A 16,326-nucleotide genomic window follows, 5' to 3' on the forward strand; every position below is an offset into this window, starting at 1 on the left:
ATTATGTACCAACCATACTATGTATACTCAGTAGTGGTTTCTGTAGGGGTCAGCCGGACAGTATGTACGATCCTTCGTATCCCCAGTAGTGGTTTCTTTAGGGGTCAGACTCAGTAGTGGTTTCTTTAGGGGTCAGCCAGTAAGGGTGTACGATCCTTTGTATACCCAGTAGTGGTTTTTGTAGGGGTCAGCCAGACAGTATGTACGATCCTTCGTATCCCCAGTAGTGGTTTCTTTAGGGGTCAGACTCAGTAGTGGTTTCTTTAGGGGTCAGCCAGTAGTGGTTTTTATAGGGGTCAGACGCGTCTGCTTGTACAATTTGATATGTAACCCCCAATAGGGGTTTCTTTAGTAGTCAGACGCGTCTCTACTTACCATACTTCTTCTACTCAGTAGGGATTTCTTTGATGCGATTCCATTTAGACATTCATATCACATAAGAAATACCATGCCCAGAGGAAAGACGACCAACCCCTCAGGCAGATGCAATAGGTGTGCTGGGATTCTTTATGTCGATCTGGTGGAACACTTCAAGAAGAGACACAAGGGAGATCGATTCACCAAGGATGATATTTCAGACACGGAGGTGGTGGTATGTGCATGTGGGAGATTGGTGTTGAATGCGAGTGGGCTCAACAAACATCAGCTACGGTTCAACTGTCCCAGTTACTCTCCAGCTCAAAGGGCCGCTCGATATCTCAGCAACTCATTGACACCTGCCCCTTCGACAGCATCTCTTTACTCTCCAGCTCAAAGGGCAGCTCCATATCTCAGCAACTCATTGACACCTGCCCCTTCGATAGCATCTCTCCTTGAAGCATCCCCTTGGAGATCCACTCTAAAGACCCCCAGTCGTTTCAGCAGTCCGCTCAGCTCGGCGCACTCTGCATCTGGCCATGTCCCACCAGCTAACTCCACGTCATCCCCTCTGAGTTCAGTCGTGGGAACGCCCAGTCTGAGTCCTGCAAGTACCCGTCGGTCATCTCAGTCTCTGTCACCCAACGGTCTGTCCATCAACCACTTGCAGATCAACAGCTCACCACTCACTCCCACCCGTAGGTCCTCCTCCAGAGTTACCAATCCCGTCCTCTATGTATACGATGAGGCGGATGATGACGTATTCAGTCATGGTCAGGAGACGGAAGTGTATGAAGAGGACGGGGCTGGTAAAGAAGTAGAAGAAGATGACGACGACGAGGAGGAGGAGGAGGAGGAGGAGGAAGAGATCGAGGATGAGGCTTATTGGGAGAGAAAGCGGGCCAAGGAGATCGAGGATGCAGCCCAGGATGGGGATGACAGACCATGGTCCGATGAAGAGAATGAAGAGGAACGATCAGTGATGAGTGACGATGGATCATATCAATGGCAGCCAGAAGAAGATGAATCGGACCAAGGGGGGATGGATATAGATCCCCAGGAGTCTGATGGACGGGATGGTCAAGGGATAATGGAAGATGGTGCGGGCAGAGATGACGGTGGTGAGGACATAGACGATGACCTTTGGGACTTACTGGGAGGGGATGAGGATGGAGAAGAACGAGGGAGCATACGTGCTAGTACGGAACAAGATGTCACGGGAGAACAAGAGGGTGTGGATGTACGGGATAGAGGGTGGAGCCCTCCAGTATTAGAAGATGTGGGGTGGAATGGCTCGAGTCGTTTGTCCCAGAGTTACCTTTCATGGGAGGATTCAAGAAGCTGGTGGAACATCAGGAGGAAGGGAACGACTGGCTGGACGAGTTGGAGAGGAAACCTACCGATGTGGACCGATGGGAACTGTCAATCTCACCAGAGGAATACTTGAACAGGTTTGAAAGCTCGCTGGCCGATGTCCAGATCGTCAACCGGGCACCTACAAGGAGGCTTGAAACGTCCCACGGTCCAGACTTCAGCCAGTACATGTATCTCGCTCAAGCCACCCACCAGTTATGGGTCCATCCTCGACATAGAGACGTTTTCATTGAAGAAGCCGACAAGTACCAAGCCATCCAAAAAGGTCGATTCCGTGAGCAAGCCAGTCTGGGCAGGGCTCATCTCCCGACCAGTGTTTTTGTTCACTGCCTCATTGCTTCCGGATGCAGTGTCATACGGCTCAAGGCATATGGTCAGAAGATGCCCATCACAGATCGCTTCCTCAGCTCGGAACCAGCTCAGGTCGATCACAAGTATGCGAAATACAACAAATGGGACATTGGGGTCAACTTTGGATCTCCTTACATCTGGCTGTTTGCTTCGGCCACAGGCAGACACAATGGCTTCCGTCACTATCGGACCATGTTGCCGGGGTCGATGGACTATGGTACGGTCAGCATCAAAGCCACCCACAAACGGCGCAAGTTCAAGCTCAAAATCTACCCAAGGATCGTCCATGTCATCAAGTCGTTCGACTCTCACCTGCAAGGGAGCATTCCCAAGACCATGTACGGGGTCAGGAATCAAGTCGAGAAGGCGTCAAGGATGATACACAACCTTTCCAGCAAGGACGACAGAGGTCTCGGAGGGTTCCGGATAGAGGTCAGTGTGACGGCACCCGGCTTGAAAGAAGCCCGCCGTCTGGTGGAAGCGACTCCATTCCTTGATCCTTCCTACTGGCTCGGTCAAGGAGAAGGTCCTCACTGCAAACATCACCTGGATGCCAAGCTGGTCACCCGAGAGGCTTTCCTCAGTAATGCCAACTGGGTATACGAGCAAGCTCAGATCAGAAGCGTGTTTCAAGGAGCCGCATCCAACGTACCTACTCCACAGCAAAGACAGATCCTGGTCGACATCTTGAATTCTCTCGGCTGGAATTCAGATCATGGCTCACCCACCAAGTCGCTGTCAACCGATGCCTGGTGGATGGGTGGTGAGGAGGTAGTTCCGACCTGCTTCAGCTTGCTGTCTGACAAGTATCGGACTGATGAACAGTTGGATGGTCTGTTTGGATTGGTGAAACGCATCATGCCCAATGGTCGATTCCCCCTGTCAGAGAGATCCCGATGGACCTGGTCATGGATATCATAGGAACAGCGCTCATCCTTTCAGGATCGCCTGCGGTAAGAAGGGATGCCGCCATAAGCTGAATGGGGTGAAGATGCTGAGGTGGTTGACAGAATTGGTCTCGGCCGAGGTCTTGGGGATATCAGACTTGGGAATCCAGCAGGGGGCCGTGGGAGGTGACGAGGGTATGGAAGATGAGGATAGGACAGGACTTGGTGGTGAGTCGCTTGATCTATGCACGGTAAGCGATAAGCTGACTTGTGGTTTGGGTCAGACGAGACGCGTCAAACAGGTGAGCCGTACGCTCAGTGAGGGTTTCTGTAGGGGTCAACCTGGGTCAGAAATTTGATCCCGGCTTAGGAGGTCGGAAGGTCGAGTGAGTGAAAATAAATTCTCATTTGTCACTCGCGGCACCTATGCATGATCTGACTTGAGATTCTGAATCGGCAGCTCGTTCTGTATTGGGAATATCTTGAACAACTTGAAGAATGCATGCATGGGCGATTTGAAAAAAGTTTTTCACCAAGTCGGATTTGATCCCGGCTTAGGGGGTCGGACTGTCTTGTGAGTGAAAATAAATTCTCATTCGTCACACATCGCAGCTATGCACAATCTGACTTCAGATCCTGGTTCAGCAGCCGATTCTGTACTGGTAATGTCTTAGAGACTTGGAAGAATACATGCATGCGCGAAACGGAAAATGTTTTTCACTCTTCCTCGATTTGATCCCGGCTTGGGGGGTCAGACCGAGCTGTGAGTGAAAATAATTTCTCATTTGTCACACACCGATGCTATCGTCCTGCAACTGGTATATCCTGGCTCACACACTCCTCCTCTACCAGGTGATATATGTCATGAAGCATGCATGTGTGCGTGGCCGATGTAATCTTTTTTTTTTTCAGACCCAAATTTGATCCCGGCTTGGGGGGTCGCTCCCGTGCCGACCCAGAATATTTTCTCAATCACGCTACACATCACGTAGAGACCTCAGATCAATTTTCCCAGCATCCTAGACGTCCCCTCTACCATCTGGGACGATAATATGCATGCACGAAATTCGGCCCAAAATCGGCACCCCTCAGAGAATCGGTATGTAACCCCTAACACACACCCACACGTGGTCCCCGCCACCTATACCTTCATAACTACCTGGCTGATCGCCCGTTTGACTGGGGGTTAATGGGGGGGTTAACCGATGTTTTTGTTCAATCCAGCTCGTTCAGATGTAACAGCTCCAGTCTGCATGAAATATACTTAGTCATCACCTGTCGCAGCTCAGCTGTCCACCATCTTCCAAGCACTATTTCCCCTTGGGGATTTCGCATAATCTCATCACACAGAATCTGTCATTCACTGCTAATTTATCAGATTTAACCCATATCGAGCGAATTTTCAAACCAGCTACCTATCCACAAACCATATGACCCCCAGACAACGTAGATCCACTTCATTTGGATTGCATAATACTGATTTGGCAAATTGCTCCACACCCAGCGCGGTTAGAGTAGTGTGGCCCGTACCATCAGATTCCTCTCGAAATTTCGCATCTAACGGTACCCCTCACGGTACCCCTCACTCAAAAAAAAAAACTTGCGTCTAGGAATGCCCTTTTTTTCTAACTCCTTGACCGTTGCAGATAGAGTTAAACCGATCCTACCATTAGAATCGCATTGAAATTTCGTTAGGAATGAGTCCCCATACCACTTTTACCATCTGGGTGGCCGACGATGTGATGCCATGCGAGATTGGTCGTATGGTGCGATAGATGATGCGATAACGATGCGACAACGATGTCATACGATGAATCACGATGCGATATTGGTCGTATGGTGCGATAACGATGTCATAACGATGCGATATTGGTCGTAAACGACGCGATATTGGTCGTATGATGCGATACACGATGTCATAACGATGCGATATTGGTCGTATGATGCGATAAACGATGCGATATTGGTCGTATGGTGCGATCAATGGTGTCGTCCATATCGCATCGTCAGAGCAGGTCGATGTCTATATAAGCAGGGGTCGATTTAGGGGTCAGAGGACATTCCCCCACCACCCACCGAACGCCCATACACGATTAAATCTAAGTTGACATCATATCGTACCGTACGCTGATTCTGAACCGATAGGAACGCTAAAACCGGTACGCGATCCAACCCCATCGATTTGACAGTGAGTCGCAACGTCCTGTTCAAGCCAAAGCGGAAGACGAGACCGGCACCGGCACCGGCACCATCGCACAGAAAGGTGCTCCGCATGGAGGAATTGAAGAAGAAGATGGACCCGATGGTCCTGACCAAGCTGGGACGGGGATATAGGGCCAAGTAGTATATAGTCTAATGATGCATATGAGGGTTGCGGTGGGCGGCACATGCCGTGCCCATCGGGTCTGGCAGAGCTGTGTATGGTGGAGGGTCATGTCGAAAGCTGACCGGTAGGTTGTCTTAGGTACCGTATCACATCACAAACCGTAACGCCCCGATTGAATAGGTACAGTACAGACATCGGGTGATACAAACCGTGAGTTTCCCGTCATGTGATCCACCGTCACTCACCATCATCCCTTAGGCAGCCATGTCTCGAGTCCCATCCGTCATCCAAGCGCCCACACCGGCCCATGTCCAGACATACTACTGCACCCACACCAGGTCAAACCGATCAAACATCGAGGCAACTGTGAGACGGCTACTTGGTGACTCGGCTGACCAGCCGCTCCGTCGACTGCCTGAGCATGGCGATTTGGCCATTCCGCGCCCCCATAGATCGGGTGGTCCCAAGTTCTGGGTGGTCAGGATCTCCGGTCAGCTATCACAGGGAGATCAGGATACCATACTTGAAGCCGCCAGGAAAAGTGAGAGCGCTGGGTGTCAAGCTTTCATCAAAGGTACCGAGCGTACCACTGGACTGAGCCCGCATCATCTTGGTGTCTTCTTCCGTGCCTCCGAGATCCATACACCCTGGGTCACCAATGACACACTACAACCACATTCGAACAAACGGGTCGCAGCAGCGAGAAGGCAATGTATGCTGGGACTATGCTTGGCCATAGATGCTGTCGTCAAGGAGAAGGTTCAAGCCAGGCTCGACCAGGTGGATCGTAAGACCTGCCTGGCACATAAAGCCAGCAACGACCGTTTCAGGTCTGCCGTTGACCAAGGAAAGCTCGATCTCCGTGGATTGTCCCCTTCCGACTTTCAAGATGTCCAGGTTGACCATGTAGCCGATTTCTTCCGCTTCGGTCAGCTGGCTACCTGCTCTGCGATCACCCAAGGTCAATCAGAGAAGCTGCACATGGATAACCATGATGACCGTCGTCTATACACCACACTCCTCGTCTTGGGTCGGGAGAACTTAGACTGGGATCACACAGATGGTAGGGGTGATCTCTTGCTTCCCACGTTAGGACTCGCTTTACCCGTCTTTCCCGGTGATGTTGTGTTCTTCCAGCCAGGGCTCCTACCTCATCGAGTGGTGGCTCTCAAGCCAGAAGATGCCAAGAAACGAGTGGTGATCACCATGTTCACCTGCGAGCCTACAACGGATTACTTGGACATGCAAGGAATCATGTTACCCCGTGCTAAGAGGTCCTGGAAGCCGAGGTCAGGGCAGGATACTTGTCCCAAATGTGATAAGACCTACAAGGATCTCCTCGATCACATCAAGAAGAAACACGGTGAGGACAGGTTCACTGCAGAGGAGATGGCAGAGACGGGCTTATGGGTGTGCTCCTGCGGAAAGGTGACAGCTAGTGAGAGAGGGTTATCCTACCACCGTAAACGATACCCCAGTCATCATGTGTAAGCCATAAGCGCTATGTAATTATGTACCAACCATACTATGTATACTCAGTAGTGGTTTCTGTAGGGGTCAGCCGGACAGTATGTACGATCCTTCGTATCCCCAGTAGTGGTTTCTTTAGGGGTCAGACTCAGTAGTGGTTTCTTTAGGGGTCAGCCAGTAAGGGTGTACGATCCTTTGTATACCCAGTAGTGGTTTTTGTAGGGGTCAGCCAGACAGTATGTACGATCCTTCGTATCCCCAGTAGTGGTTTCTTTAGGGGTCAGACTCAGTAGTGGTTTCTTTAGGGGTCAGCCAGTAGTGGTTTTTATAGGGGTCAGACGCGTCTGCTTGTACAATTTGATATGTAACCCCCAATAGGGGTTTCTTTAGTAGTCAGACGCGTCTCTACTTACCATACTTCTTCTACTCAGTAGGGATTTCTTTGATGCGATTCCATTTAGACATTCATATCACATAAGAAATACCATGCCCAGAGGAAAGACGACCAACCCCTCAGGCAGATGCAATAGGTGTGCTGGGATTCTTTATGTCGATCTGGTGGAACACTTCAAGAAGAGACACAAGGGAGATCGATTCACCAAGGATGATATTTCAGACACGGAGGTGGTGGTATGTGCATGTGGGAGATTGGTGTTGAATGCGAGTGGGCTCAACAAACATCAGCTACGGTTCAACTGTCCCAGTTACTCTCCAGCTCAAAGGGCCGCTCGATATCTCAGCAACTCATTGACACCTGCCCCTTCGACAGCATCTCTTTACTCTCCAGCTCAAAGGGCAGCTCCATATCTCAGCAACTCATTGACACCTGCCCCTTCGATAGCATCTCTCCTTGAAGCATCCCCTTGGAGATCCACTCTAAAGACCCCCAGTCGTTTCAGCAGTCCGCTCAGCTCGGCGCACTCTGCATCTGGCCATGTCCCACCAGCTAACTCCACGTCATCCCCTCTGAGTTCAGTCGTGGGAACGCCCAGTCTGAGTCCTGCAAGTACCCGTCGGTCATCTCAGTCTCTGTCACCCAACGGTCTGTCCATCAACCACTTGCAGATCAACAGCTCACCACTCACTCCCACCCGTAGGTCCTCCTCCAGAGTTACCAATCCCGTCCTCTATGTATACGATGAGGCGGATGATGACGTATTCAGTCATGGTCAGGAGACGGAAGTGTATGAAGAGGACGGGGCTGGTAAAGAAGTAGAAGAAGATGACGACGACGAGGAGGAGGAGGAGGAGGAGGAGGAAGAGATCGAGGATGAGGCTTATTGGGAGAGAAAGCGGGCCAAGGAGATCGAGGATGCAGCCCAGGATGGGGATGACAGACCATGGTCCGATGAAGAGAATGAAGAGGAACGATCAGTGATGAGTGACGATGGATCATATCAATGGCAGCCAGAAGAAGATGAATCGGACCAAGGGGGGATGGATATAGATCCCCAGGAGTCTGATGGACGGGATGGTCAAGGGATAATGGAAGATGGTGCGGGCAGAGATGACGGTGGTGAGGACATAGACGATGACCTTTGGGACTTACTGGGAGGGGATGAGGATGGAGAAGAACGAGGGAGCATACGTGCTAGTACGGAACAAGATGTCACGGGAGAACAAGAGGGTGTGGATGTACGGGATAGAGGGTGGAGCCCTCCAGTATTAGAAGATGTGGGGTGGAATGGCTCGAGTCGTTTGTCCCAGAGTTACCTTTCATGGGAGGATTCAAGAAGCTGGTGGAACATCAGGAGGAAGGGAACGACTGGCTGGACGAGTTGGAGAGGAAACCTACCGATGTGGACCGATGGGAACTGTCAATCTCACCAGAGGAATACTTGAACAGGTTTGAAAGCTCGCTGGCCGATGTCCAGATCGTCAACCGGGCACCTACAAGGAGGCTTGAAACGTCCCACGGTCCAGACTTCAGCCAGTACATGTATCTCGCTCAAGCCACCCACCAGTTATGGGTCCATCCTCGACATAGAGACGTTTTCATTGAAGAAGCCGACAAGTACCAAGCCATCCAAAAAAGGTCGATTCCGTGAGCAAGCCAGTCTGGGCAGGGCTCATCTGCCCACCAGCGTCTTTGTGCACTGTCTCATCGCTTCCGGATGCACTGTGATCAGGCTCAAGGCATATGGTCAGAAGATGCCCATCACAGATCGATTCCTCAGCTCGGAACCAGCTCAGGTGGATCACAAGTATGCGAAATACAACAAATGGGACATCGGTGTCAACTTTGGATCTCCTTACATCTGGCTGTTTGCTTCGGCCACAGGGAGACATAATGGCTTCCGTCACTATCGGACCATGTTGCCAGGCTCGATGGACTATGGTACGGTCAGCATCAAAGCCACCCACAAACGGCGCAAGTTCAAGCTCAAAATCTACCCAAGGATCGTCCATGTCATCAAGTCGTTCGACTCTCACCTGCAAGGGAGCATTCCCAAGACCATGTACGGGGTTAGGAATCAAGTCCAGAAGGCGTCAAGGATGATACACAATCTGTCGGGTAAGGATGATACAGCTCTGGGAGGATTCCGAATAGAGGTCAGCGTGGAGGCACCCGACTTGAAAGAAGCCCACCGTCGGGTGGAAGCCACTCCATTCCTTGATCCTTCCTACTGGCTCGGACAAGGGGAAGGTCCGCATTGCAAACATCACCTGGATGCCAAGCTGGTCACCCGAGAGGCTTTCCTCAGCAATGCGAATTGGGTATATGAGCAAGCCCAGATCAGAAGGGTGTTTCAAGGCGCCGCATCTGACGTACCTACTCCACAGCAAAGACAGATCCTTGTGGACGTCTTGAATGCTCTCGGCTGGAATTCAGATCATGGATCGCCAACCAAATCACTGTCGACGGACGCTTGGTGGATGGGTGGTGAGGAGGTAGTTCCGACCTGCTTCAGCTTGCTGTCGGACAGGTATCAAAACGATGAGCAGTTGGATGGTCTGTTCGGATTGGTTAAACGCACGATGCCCAGTGGTCGATTCCCCTGTACTATATACAATGTTGTGGTGAAGGTAGCCAACGTGACACAATACATATTCATGGCATGTATCAGTATAAACACTTAAACCAGGCCTACGTCTGCTTTCCGTATAATTCCGCTGCTCAGGAAAGTCGCAAAGTAGGCGAGCATTTGACGTCTAGGCAGGTGATGCCTACAATCGTTGTTCCCACATCGAAAACGTATTGGGGATTGACCGGCAGAGTGGTAGCGATGACGAGGGTCAAGCGGGAACTCACGACAGGGAACATATCCATTAGGGAGGAGGGTGCAGAGAAGGCGGAACAGGCGGTAAATTGCGGCATCATTGACGTATATGCGGTCCAGCTGTTGCTCAAAGGTGAGACCTAGTTCCGCTGCAAGCCCCGCACCACGATCCCACCACCATGCCATTCCGTCGAGCGATTTAGTTGTCCGTCTGGTACCCGAGTTCCAACCAATGGACGAGTACAAGTCGAACAAGGCGCGAATCTGTACGCGAGAGGGTCTGCTGGAGCCGCTTCCTACAAACACCTTTCGCTCCAGTGTTTGCTGACGAATCCAGTCGACATTGGCGAATAAGCCGGACTTTGTGATGCGTTTCGCAGTAAGAGCGAAACGTTCCATCCCACTCGGTGGGTTCAGCCAGAAAGAGGGTGTAAGGAATGGTGTAGCAATGGCAAACTGTTCCGCCTGGTGCAAAGTAGGTGCCACAACAGTAATCTCGATACGAAAGCCACCGAGTTCAATATCCGGGAGGCGAGAGAGGTGAGAACGCATGGCGTCAATATTCCGCACTTTCCGTCTGAGAGTTGTGAGCGAAAGGGGGAATTCGCCTTGGAATCGACTGTTGAAAGACTTGATCGCATGGACAAGGCGCGGATAGACCTTTACGCGTAGGCGACGTCCTTGGTAGTGGGTGTCAAAGGCGACAGAGCCAAAGTCAAGTGAGGCAGGGGTGACGATTGAGTATTTCGTGACGGAACGAGAAGTCCCGTGGGTTGGCGTGAACAGCCAGATGTCTTCCGCCCAGAATGACACACCTAAATCCCACTCATTCTCATTTGCGTAGCGATGCGTCGATTCCGCAGGCTCCCGTCGGTGGAACATTGGTGTCAAGGGCATTTTGTGTCCATATTGTCGAATCCGTAGGGTATCGCATCCAGCCCGCTCAAGGCAATAAGTGAGAACGCTGACGGGAAGGTGCGAATGACCAAGGGCTGCACAGAAAGGGTGCGGGGATGGCTGTATCGTTTGGAACGCCTTGATCTCGTCAAAAGCGCGTTGCTTGAAGCGGGAATCTATCCATACTTGATGGTTGTTTTGAGCGAAAAGCATGAAATCGTCAAAATATCGCTTTTCGACAGTGTCCCGACAGACGCGTATGTGCGGGAGGTAGCTGGCCAGTTGAATAGTCGCAAGTGGGGAGCTGAACTCGTGACGGTAGTGTCGCGGAGTGACGGCAATTTCCCATTTGTCGACGTCAAGGGGGCGCGGTTTGAGCGCGTTGATGAGACGCTCCGTTTCCACCTCATCCGTGAGGTCTACAGGTTTTACATGATCAGGACTGAGTAGTGACGCATACAGCCGCATCATCTCATCCAAATCGATGCCTGCCACTTCCGCGATTTCAATTTCGTGTGTTGGGGACGGTGACGGGCGAATAGGGGATGGTGGAAAAGACCTTGGCAATGATACGCTCTCACGGGAAAGGCTTCTATCCTCACGCACTTGAGTTCGCTGTGACGATTTGACAATTAACACACAGTCAAGAACTTTACGTGTGCTCCCACCAGGTGTCGAAGGCGGGGGTAGGTGTGCCACTGGAGGAGTAAGCTTTCGCCTTATGAATTGGCCATTGTTGCCACGTTTACCCGACGATTTCTTTTTCACCATGATAAAGACAGACGTCTGATCTGGTCGGTCAGCGTTTGAGTGGCTATGGTGGTCCCGTCGAGCTCACAAACACGGGATGAGCGGAAGATCTATCGAAATGTCGGGAAAGAACGGAAAAGCGCTGATTACAGGTCCAAGGTATGAATAAGACAAGAGTCAAGGGGGTGATAACAGCAAACAAGGTGGTGCTTATATATCTATTTCTTAAGTCCCAAAGATCATGTGACATATTGATAAGATCAGTCATCCCACCAGCGATACTCATTGCCACGAGTGGAACAAGTTGATCGTCTTATCGCACCTGTGCCACGCAGAGCCGTCTCCTTGACGCCAGGTGGATATCTCGGGAGAGCTCGGTAAGAACATACGTGGGAATGGGACAACCGGCAACCCACACACGTTAGCATCCCAGCCAAACGTGAGCGATTATTGAGCTTTTTGTCCTATTGTGCGTGACACAGAGCGGATAGAGCTTTGATTCTTGTACCGTTGAAATCGCAGCGTCTTGTTTGCTATATACCCGCAGTTTCATGTCAATCCGACGACGAAAGTTTGTCCGGCATGTCGCGAGTTCGGGATTTTTTTTTAAAACGTGTTTTACGCAATAACCGCTGAAGATAGGGATGCGGGTAGGGTACGCACAGATTCGCGTCGAAATTCTCTACAAGATAGAACCTCTACCCAAGTCGCGCAAAGTTTCACCCGTTTGCACCGTCGGAACCTGGCGGTAACTCGCGGCAAGCAAATGGGAATAGCCCCGTAACTCAGTTAGCTATCTCCCACCCCAACTAGTATATATTCAATATGGTAAGTACCCGAGTTCAATTCCCGTCCATAGCTGACTTTTGTGTTCAGTCACAATCTGCCACACCACCACCTTCCACCAACGATCCACCATGCGAGTTATGCGAAACTCTAAAAATCGCCTGCGTTTCGCACAGTGCCAACTGCGAAATGTGTACGAAACGGCACCGCACCTGTTCGCTCAACGAAAAGCCACGGAAGAACAAAAAGCGCAAGAAACCCGACAGCGAAATACCGACGAAACTCGAAACCCTCAAGACGGATATACGGAAGAAGCTGAAACGTCTTGCGGGTGACAACGAAACCCTCAAAGCAAAGGTCGAAATGATCGGACCGGATATCGACGACCAAATTGACGAGATCGTCGAGGCGTTAAAGGCGGAACTAGGCGAATAGAAAACGAAATAGGGGCGCAACCCCCAACAAAAAAAGCGAAGAGGCGAAAACTAAAAACGACAAAAAAAGAACCAAAAGGTTCAACCCTTTTAGAATCCGTCGCGTCTCCGTCACTTGCCGCCGGCGCAACATACGAAATGGATATGCACAACAACTAACCGTAGGAATTCAGATCAAGCTCCATGCATGCATAGCTACAGTCCATACCTTTCCAATGGTACAACTCTTGTTGCGATACATGCAGATTTGAGCGATACCCACGAGGTAATCGAGCTTCATGTAACCCCCTAACCCTAATGTATCGAAAGCTGGACTGACTATGGCTTGCAAGGTGTGTTCCATGTCCCATATCTCCTTCTCCCCACTCGATGGGAATCGCACAAGATCGCTCGGCGAAGGGAGATTGACGTTTCGTGATGATGGGATTTGCAGAGTTTGGCGGGAGAATGGGCTAAATACGGCGTGACGGTAAACTCGATCTCACCGGGATACGTAGCCACGGACATGATAAAGGACCCACCTCCAGGAGAAGGCGCTACATGGCCCAAGGTATGGATGCGCGACACACCTGTAGACAGGTTCGCGGAAGCGTTCGAGATTGGTCAGATGATCGTTTTGATGTGTTCGCAAGAGAGTTCGACGTTCATGACTGGTCACGATCTCATCATGGACGGAGGTAGGTGTCCCTTACTCTCCTCTCTCTGCATTCACCTTCATCTTCAGGGTCGGACGATATCGCTGACCGTGCGATGAACAGGTTTCACAACGTATTAACCTGAGAAGATCGCTCTAGGCATTCACGTAGGTAATTAGAAAAGGACGAGTTTAGTGCGAATTCCCAATGCATCAAATCGTCATGAATAGGCAGTGCTTCCGCGGGTTGTTTTGCGCATGTCATGCGTTTTGTCGTCCCGATAATTGATGCAAAATTACACATGTACGAGTACAGTACACGCAGCGGATCCTGAAGAGCTGTGATCTAACCCTTCCTCACGTGTGCCCGTACATGTTGTCTGGGGAGTCGGTTGCCCCTCTTCATACTCTCGCAGACTCGCAAGAATTCTTACATTACGGAGTTGCGGTGCAATCGTACTAGCCATGTAGCAGGATCCGAGTCGCTATAATCGTCTGCACGTTCAGGTACTGCACTTTCACAAATCCATTCTCGTCAAATGCGTTTTTGACATGGAGCGGAGCATCTTGCTCACTCCAAACGATTTATTTCGATCCAAGCCATCACGCAAATCAGCTAGTCTGCCAACACATCACAGTACAGCGCAGCGCAAACATGAAGCCATGCAAGTACAACACAATAGGCTATAGGCGAGATATCGCTTCTTGTGGTCTGGCGCAGCTCGGTAAGCCTGTTTCTCCAGGATCTATAAGCCGATCCGCTATACTCTTATAGGGAGCGGTACCTAGTTACCGCTCTTCGTGTTACTGTATCTTGCTCAGGTGATTCGTCGTAGTGCTAGTACCCCGCAAGTATTCCTACTAGGTCATTGTCTCCTCATGGTACATATATACATACATACAGCTGATGTATCGGAGAAGTTTTCCGACATGTAGACATATATTTCATAGGATAAATAAGGACAAGCTAAACATCTCTGCAATTCATATCATCCTTTACCAGAATCAATTTCTCAGCACGGCCAGCACGCAATCATCGCAACTTCCACACGATGTGTCAATCTTGCGCACCTAAAGTGAACGGTATAGCCGCTACCGCCGTCGAATCAGGCCCCCTCCCCCCTCTTAAATCGCAATACGTGGTCAAGTACGACCCCGAGCGAGTTTTCCATGCTCCAGAGTACAAAGTCCTGCAAGATGGCGATGATGAGTTGTGGAATGGCAAGAGCAATATCGCTTGCGCCTATGATGAGAAACATGATATCAAGATGATCAACAAACCCATCCCCAAGGCAAGAGAGGGCGAAGTCGTCATTCGAGTCAGAGCTACCGGTATTTGCGGGTACGTAGAGGCTTCTCGTTCTGAATAGTCAAACTTGCTCATAAGGCATGAGATGCTGACGGAATAGTCATTTATTCTAGATCCGACGTACATTTCTGGAAACACGGTCAAATTGGTCCTACGATGATAGTAGAGTCCACCTGTGGAGCCGGCCACGAATCAGCAGGAGAGATCATTGAGCTCGGCGAGAATGTCACGCAGTGGAAAGTCGGAGATAGAGTCGCGATTGAATGTGGAGTTCCGTGTGGTCAAGCGAATTGTGATATGTGCAGAACAGGCCGATACAATGCTTGTGAGAATCCTTCCCCTTTCGCGCAGACAATCATCCGCTCTTTATTATTGGATCTCTCTTAGAAATGCTTCCTGACTAATGGAGCTATTACCATTGTGACAGGTCCCCAAGTGGTTTTCTTCTCCACACCTCCATACCACGGTACGCTCACCCGATTCCACGCCCACCCCGCTGCCTGGGTGCACAAGCTTCCCGACAGTCTATCCTACGAGGAAGGATCCCTGTGTGAGCCCTTGGCAGTAGCTTTGGCAGGTCTGGAGAGAGCCAACGTCAGACTAGGAGATCCCGTAGTCATTTGGTGAGTCACGCCTCTGCCCATCTCGATATCACCGGACTGGACTCGACGGGACTGTATCATGCAGAGTGAGAAGTATCGGCTTACAATCTCCGCTGCGTGATTTCCACTTACAGCGGTGCGGGACCTATCGGTCTAATCACTCTCTTAGCAGCAAGAGCATCAGGCTGTCACCCGATCGTGATCACAGACTTGCAGGAATCCCGACTCGACTTCGCCAAGACTCTCATCCCGACCGTTAGAACATGCAAGATTGAGCGAGCGTGGTCACCCCAGGAAACAGCTGGCGAGATCAAGAAGATCTCTGGAACCAATATCAAGTTTGCCCTGGAATGTACGGGTTTCGAAAGCTCCATCACTGCTGCTATCTACGTGAGTTGCATTTGAAGTTCCATATAATTCATGATCGATTCATTCACTCGGATCTAGTCAAGCAAAATCGATCCGGGATTACCAAGACTTGTACCATAATAGTGTCGCAACGAGCTGACTTTTTGCATTCTTCAATGACTATCAGTCCGTGGTGTTCGGCGGTAAAGTCTTCGTAATTGGAGTCGGACCATCCGAGCAGAAATACCCCTTCGGATACTGCTCGGCCAACGAGATCGACCTGCAATACCAATACCGATACGCGAACCAGTATCCCAAAGCCATCCGACTGGTCGAAGGCGGTCTGATAGATTTGAAACCTCTGGTCACCCATAGATTCCCGTTGAACAGGGCGGTGGACGCTTTCCACGTCGCGGCTGATCCTTCGCAGGGTGCTATCAAGGTGCAAATCCAGGATCTGTAGGTTCTTTGACCTGTTTGTGATCTAGGGGTCGGGCGGCGGCTGTTGAGTGATGTTACGAGAATAGGCTGTGGAGCTGGTATTTGTTGTTGATATGTACAGTACAGCTCTAGCGTTGAG

General features: G+C 50.6%; 6 protein-coding genes across 6 annotated transcripts; all 6 read left to right on the plus strand.

Annotated features, from left to right (window-relative positions):
- Nucleotides 1-448: 448 nt before the first annotated feature.
- L199_006888 (uncharacterized protein) lies at nt 449-1,804 on the plus strand (the record flags this gene model as incomplete). The annotated part of the gene is made up of 1 exon (XM_064892585.1): nt 449-1,804. The coding sequence occupies one exon, from the start codon at nt 449-451 to the stop codon at nt 1,802-1,804; it is 1,356 nt and encodes a 451-aa protein (XP_064748657.1).
- A 3,755-nt stretch (nt 1,805-5,559) lies between these two features.
- On the plus strand, nt 5,560-6,786 carry L199_006889 (uncharacterized protein; the record flags this gene model as incomplete). The annotated part of the gene is made up of 1 exon (XM_064892586.1): nt 5,560-6,786. The coding sequence occupies one exon, from the start codon at nt 5,560-5,562 to the stop codon at nt 6,784-6,786; it is 1,227 nt and encodes a 408-aa protein (XP_064748658.1).
- A 465-nt stretch (nt 6,787-7,251) lies between these two features.
- L199_006890 (uncharacterized protein) lies at nt 7,252-8,607 on the plus strand (the record flags this gene model as incomplete). The annotated part of the gene is made up of 1 exon (XM_064892587.1): nt 7,252-8,607. The coding sequence occupies one exon, from the start codon at nt 7,252-7,254 to the stop codon at nt 8,605-8,607; it is 1,356 nt and encodes a 451-aa protein (XP_064748659.1).
- Nucleotides 8,608-12,458: 3,851 nt separating this feature from the next.
- Nucleotides 12,459-12,854, plus strand: L199_006891 (uncharacterized protein; the record flags this gene model as incomplete). Its single annotated transcript, XM_064892588.1, has 2 exons — nt 12,459-12,461; nt 12,510-12,854. The coding sequence occupies 2 exons, from the start codon at nt 12,459-12,461 to the stop codon at nt 12,852-12,854; spliced, it is 348 nt and encodes a 115-aa protein (XP_064748660.1).
- Nucleotides 12,855-13,173: 319 nt separating this feature from the next.
- On the plus strand, nt 13,174-13,628 carry L199_006892 (uncharacterized protein; the record flags this gene model as incomplete). The annotated part of the gene is made up of 3 exons (XM_064892589.1): nt 13,174-13,185; nt 13,287-13,530; nt 13,612-13,628. 3 exons carry the CDS (start codon nt 13,174-13,176, stop codon nt 13,626-13,628), a joined length of 273 nt encoding a protein of 90 aa, XP_064748661.1.
- Nucleotides 13,629-14,539: 911 nt separating this feature from the next.
- On the plus strand, nt 14,540-16,209 carry L199_006893 (uncharacterized protein; the record flags this gene model as incomplete). The annotated part of the gene is made up of 5 exons (XM_064892590.1): nt 14,540-14,829; nt 14,910-15,121; nt 15,224-15,419; nt 15,533-15,788; nt 15,934-16,209. The coding sequence occupies 5 exons, from the start codon at nt 14,540-14,542 to the stop codon at nt 16,207-16,209; spliced, it is 1,230 nt and encodes a 409-aa protein (XP_064748662.1).
- Nucleotides 16,210-16,326: the final 117 nt, after the last annotated feature.

Source organism: Kwoniella botswanensis, chromosome 2 (assembly GCF_036426115.1).
Source record: "Kwoniella botswanensis chromosome 2, complete sequence".
NCBI lineage: Eukaryota > Fungi > Basidiomycota > Tremellomycetes > Tremellales > Cryptococcaceae > Kwoniella > Kwoniella botswanensis.